Source organism: Apteryx rowi, unplaced genomic scaffold (assembly GCF_003343035.1).
Source record: "Apteryx rowi isolate R43461 unplaced genomic scaffold, aptRow1 scaffold_530, whole genome shotgun sequence".
Lineage (NCBI taxonomy): Eukaryota > Metazoa > Chordata > Aves > Apterygiformes > Apterygidae > Apteryx > Apteryx rowi.
The window spans coordinates 533,961-539,064 of NW_020450795.1; the positions used below are offsets into that span (position 1 = coordinate 533,961).

General features: G+C 72.1%; 1 protein-coding gene across 2 annotated transcripts in view; it reads right to left on the reverse strand.

The window, feature by feature from the left end:
* LOC112973236 (pre-B-cell leukemia transcription factor-interacting protein 1-like) overlaps positions 1–5,104 on the reverse strand; it is a 9,705-nt gene that overhangs the window by 3,402 nt on the left and 1,199 nt on the right. For both annotated transcript variants that reach the window (XM_026080888.1, XM_026080890.1), the window contains exons 2-10: positions 3,277–3,370; positions 2,829–3,077; positions 2,590–2,743; positions 2,228–2,443; positions 2,130–2,153; positions 1,919–1,992; positions 1,696–1,818; positions 503–1,545; positions 337–423 (exon numbers count right to left, since the gene is read on the reverse strand). In XM_026080888.1, the coding sequence (XP_025936673.1) occupies positions 337–423; positions 503–1,545; positions 1,696–1,818; positions 1,919–1,992; positions 2,130–2,153; positions 2,228–2,443; positions 2,590–2,743; positions 2,829–3,077; positions 3,277–3,336 (2,030 nt within the window). In that variant the 5' untranslated portion in view covers positions 3,337–3,370. The remainder of the gene's footprint in view (positions 1–336; positions 424–502; positions 1,546–1,695; positions 1,819–1,918; positions 1,993–2,129; positions 2,154–2,227; positions 2,444–2,589; positions 2,744–2,828; positions 3,078–3,276; positions 3,371–5,104) is intronic.

Here is a 5,104-nt window from a genome sequence, read left to right on the forward strand (position 1 = left end):
CAGCACCAGCCGCAGCCTTGACCAGCGGTGACTTTATTGCGTCTATGGCAGTGCAGCATCACACGGGGTGCGGTAGTGCCGGGGCCCGCAGCGCCCGGCCCGGCTGGGACGGGGCAGGGGGAACCCGGAGCCACGGGGCCTCACGCCCGGGGCTGTACGACTGCGTGTGGAGCAACCGCAGCCCAGGCAGCCCCACCGACCTCCCACCAACGGCCCCGCTAGGGGCCCCTGCCCCGCACAGGCTGRGGGCCCGCGGGGCAGGACACAGTGCATTAGACAGACGCCTGCAACGGGGCCAGCTGCCCCCTACGCACTACGCAGCCTGCCTGGCTCTACCCTCGCGGCCGGCCCTCGGGGTCCCGCGCAGGGCTGGCCCCTCCGTGCTGCTGGGTGCTCTTCCTGTGGTGCTCCTTCTTGACAAAGCTGCAAAAGAAGAGGGGCCATGAGGGGGTCCCGGGGCCCTGGGTCCCGGCCCTGCGTGGCCCCTCCCATCCCAGCTCACCTGCTGTCCCCCGAGTAGTGCTGCAGCACAAACTCCTCGAAGCCGTCGGCCGCCTTCTTGTCACCCTGCTCGCGCCGCGCCAGGTCTTCCAGCAGCTCTTCCACATCGTCCACGAAGTCCACGAAGCGCAGGCGGTCGTGGGCAAAGGTGCCATCGGCCCCGAAGACGCCCTCCAGCCGCGCAGCCAGCCCCGTGAAGTGCCCCCCCCAGCCCAGGCGCCCCATGAAGCCCTGCAGCAGCTGCATGAACTGCGCCTTCTGCACCGGCTCCAGCGCGGCCCCCAGCACCTCCCGACCCTCCTTGCGGGCACAGTCGGCCACCCCCGAGCAGCCCTGGGGTGCCCGGTACTGGCTCAGCGGGGGCAGCTCCCGCGGGCTGTGCTGGGGCGCCCCGTGAGACGCCTTCCCCCAGGCCTTGCCTGCCTTGTGCTCCCGCGGGGGCCGGGGGTCCTTCCTGTGCCCGTGGGGCTTGCCCTGCTCCCTCTTCTCCCTGCCGCCCCGCTCACCCGGCTCGTGGGGGGCCTCCCCGGTGCCGTGCCGCTTGTGCCGCTTACTCTCCTTCTTGTCAGCTTTGAACGGCTTCTTCCAGTGCTTGGGGAAGGGCTCGGCCCCCTCTGCCTGCACCTCCTGGCCCAGGTGCTGCTCCAGGACACTCAGCTCCTCCAGGAGCCGCTCGAGGTTCCCCGAGGCCTGGGCTCGCTCCAGTGCACCCGCCAGCTCCTGCCGCACCGAGGCCAGCAAGCCACGCTGCCTGGCCACCTCCTGCCGTACCACGGGCTCGTCACCGGCTGGGACRCCCGGACCATGGGGCTGCTCTGCCACTGGCTGCCCGGCCTCCGGTGCCCGGGGCTGGGGGCCRCCGGGGGCCCCCGCAGCCTGTAGGCGCTGCAGCTCGGTCTGGGCCATGCGGAGCGCGGCAGCCTCCTGCCGCAGCGCCGCGCGGAGCTGCGCGTTCTCCGCTGCCAGGCTCTGCTGCTGGGCCCCGGCCGCGGCCGCCTTGCCCTCACTCTTCCGCAGCAGCGCCTGCAGCTCTTCCTTGTGCGCCTGTGGAGAGCGCGGGGAACCGTGAGCACCAGGGCCACAGCACCAGCACCGTGCCGGGGGGACCCGGGKCGCACGGCAAGGGAGAGCATGTGGAGGACCTCATGCAGGCAGTGCTGGGGCTGCAGCACCCGGCTCTGCCCGCTCACCCACCTGCAGCTCAGCCTGCATGAGCCGGATGTCCTGGTTCTCCTTGGCCAGCCTGTCCAAGAGGAGGCTCATGGACTGCATGCTCCGGGGGTCCCCGGCATCCGACAGGGGCTTCTGCGGTGAGTCCTGGGGAAGAGTCAGGATGTGACCCTGAGGGTGCCGAGGACGTGGCCTCCCCTTTGCCTGCTCAGCAGGAAGGCATTGAGCCCCTGCTGTCCCCGCTTACCGTGCCATCAGCAGGCAGCGGCGACTCCTGCTCCCCTTCTGCAACGTCCCGGGTCACCACGCTCTCCATGGGGCCTGGCAAGGACCAGGGATGTCAGGCCACATCTGTGTGACAGGCTGCACCATGCCCGGGCAGAGGACAGGCCGAGCGGCCGGGGCTGATGCCAGGCACGGCCCCACGGCAGAGCAGACCACAGTCCCCCCGTACTCACCATCTGCCAGGTCATAGATGCCACCTAGGGAGGGGAACAGGCAATGAGGGAGGTGCCGGGGGCCCCCTCCCGCCCCTGCCCTGGGCTCCCTCACTCACTGGAGACGAGCAGCAGCCCCACGGCCACCAGCGCCAAGGCGCCCAGCAGGTACTTGCTCATGTTGAGCCCGTCCTCATCGCCGGTGTCCTGGGTGCCCCAGCGCGGGGCAGGCCCAGGGGGGGCAGGCCCAGGACGGGGTTCGTGGACCTGCCGCCTCCGGAGCCCCTCCACGTCATCGTCACTGCTGGTGCAGCTCCCCTCCTCAGCCAGCGGCCCTGGGGAGGGACAGGGACCTCCAGGACTGCCGCACCCCACAGCCCCAGCGCCGAACCTCCGCTGCGGGCCCTCCCCGCCGCCCCAGCACAGACTCACCCCAGCTCCGACTCCGCCAGGCTGGGCTGACCCCCTGCAAGGGACTGACCTGCTCTGCAGGTGTCGGGGCAGGGTCCTGGCTCGGCATCGGGCTCCTCCTGGGCGCAGCCATCCGGGGAGGTGCTGTCGGGGGCACCGGGTGCTGCAGAGCCGGTCAGGGTGGGCACTGCCCCCCCAGTGGGGCCCGGACGCTCTTCCAAGTCCTGGGGGGACAGACACAGCGGGGCTCCCTCCGCCCTGCCCTGGCCCCACAGCTGGGCCCTGCTGCTGACCCGGCCCCGTGCTCACCTCGAGCTCGCTCTCCCCGGGGCCCTGGCTCTGGCCTGGGAAGGAGGCCTCGCCATTCCCGCCGAGGGCGGCCGCTGCTGGGGAGAGCCCAGGACCGGCTGGTTGGGGGGCGTCCCGGGACATGGCCCATTCCTGTGATAACCGTGTGCCTGCCACCATGTCCTGGGTGCTATCCTCCTCCGGCTCCTCATCCTCTGGCRTGCGGGAGGCCAATTCCTGCTCCGGGCCCATCGTTTCGACAGGCAAGCCCTGGGAGCACAGGCAGCAGTCGACATGGTTTCCAGCTGGGTCTCCAAGCGCCTCTCTCCTCCCGGCCAGCCCTGCGGGCGCTTCCCTCGGCACCAAGCTCCCGGAGAGGGTGAGGGAATGGGGTTGCAGCTGGGGAGCTGCCACGAGGCTCCTGCCGGCACTGCCCCCACAGGGTCCCTCCAACCGGGGCCACCCTCACCTCGGTGCCTGCCATCACCCAGCTGTTGTCCGAGTCCCGGGAGTTGGATTTCTCCGCCATGCCTGCTCCCACCTGAGGACGGCCCGGAGCCCACCTGTGGGGACAGACAGACATTCACCCCACAGCCCAGGCCTGTCCCCACTGGCACACGGAGACCCAGGTGGGCACCAGCTGGCATGGAGGGCTCTGATCCCTCCTCTGCCTGCCAGGATGTCCCTRGCACCGTGCTCAGGCTGGGCTGATTTGACTGGCAAAGCGAATTCGTGAGCAGGAACAAAGAGGAACGTACGGGAGAGCTGCGGTCTCTGCACCGCGCCAAGCCGCAAGCACCAGGCGGGAGTGGGAGCAGCGGCCAGACCCCAAACGCTGCCCACCAGGCAGGGGACCCCGGCATCTGAGCTGCTCCGACCTCCGCCAAGGGGTCGAGGCGGCAGTGCCGGTGGCGCTAGCCCCGGAGCCGGGGAGAACAGCCCCAGCACACGTTTAGCACTGCCAAAATACCGTCTTCCCTTGGGCAGACGTGCTGCCCCCGCACTCCAGGCTGGCGGCACGGCTGCCCGCTGCGGGGGCCGGCCGGGCGCATTCCCAGAAGAGACGCCGAGTGCCAGGGATGGGAGCGGGGACGAGGCGGAACGCGGCGCCCAGAGCCGGCTGCTCGCTGGGATTCTGCACATTCCCAGCACAGCTGCGGAGGGGCCCAGCCCCCCCAGCCTGGCACCGGCCCAGCAGCGAAGGTGGGGGAAGAGCCCTGGGTGCTGCAGGGGGGGATTGCAGAGGTTCCCAAGGTGACAAAGGGCAGGAAAGTCTGCGCCTGGGTGGAGGCCTGGCCCGGGGACCGTTGCCTTCGAGGGCCTCCATCCCAGCCCGTCCTCTAGCCCGGCCCTCCTCACACCCCCCGGTGCGAGACCACCCCTCGGCAGTGACACCAGTTGCCAGCCCAAGACGGTGACCCGGGGAGATATTTTTAGCCGCCCATGATGCAGCCCAGCAGGTGGGATGGGGAGGAGGCGGCGAGGCCGCGGCACCCGCTTCGTCTGGCGGTGCCCGGCCCGCTTGGCAGCCCTGGCGTGGCTCGGGGCGCCGCGGCCGCCGTGGGCCCCGCAGGAAGGAAGCGGCTGCGTCTCAGCGCAGGGCTGCGCACGGGAAACTCTCCCCCCGCAGAAGCCATGGCAACGGGGTGATGGCAGAGCTCGCACAGCCATAATAGGAGCGTTATTTAGGGCAGCCCTGCACGCTGCGCCGGGGACCAGCTCGCGGCGCGGCCGGGGAGGCCTCTTCCGCCCTTCCGGCACGGGCAGCACCGCACCTGCGGGTGCCCGGCGCCACCGGCAGGGCCCTGCCCGGGGGAGCCCGCGGGCCCCCGTCCAAACACCTGCTCCGAGTCCCCGGAGGAGCCCGTCGAAGCCCCAGACCAGGGCACCCGCCCCGGCAGCTCCCGCACCGCTGCGCCCGGCTCTGCCGCCAGCCGGGCTGGTGCCGGGGCCCGGAGGGACCCAGGAGCCCCCCCGGGGGGGGGGGCCCGCAGCCCCGCTCCCGCCTTGGCACCCGCAGCGCCCGGCTGAGCTCTGCGCCCCCCCCGCGCTGCCAGAGCCGACGGAGCTGCCGCGGAGGCGCCGTCCCGGGCGGCGCCCCCAGACGCCGCAACCCTCTTCCCGCGGCGGCCGCCCGAGCCCCGCGCCCGCCCGGCCCGGGACGCTGCTGCCGGGGCTGCCGGCTCCGTCGGGGCTGCCGGGGCAGCGACACGGCGACACGTCGCTCCCCGCCCGGGCGGGTCAGGGAGGGGCCGGAGGGCGGCTCAGAGCCGGGCGAACCGGGCCGGGCCGGGCCG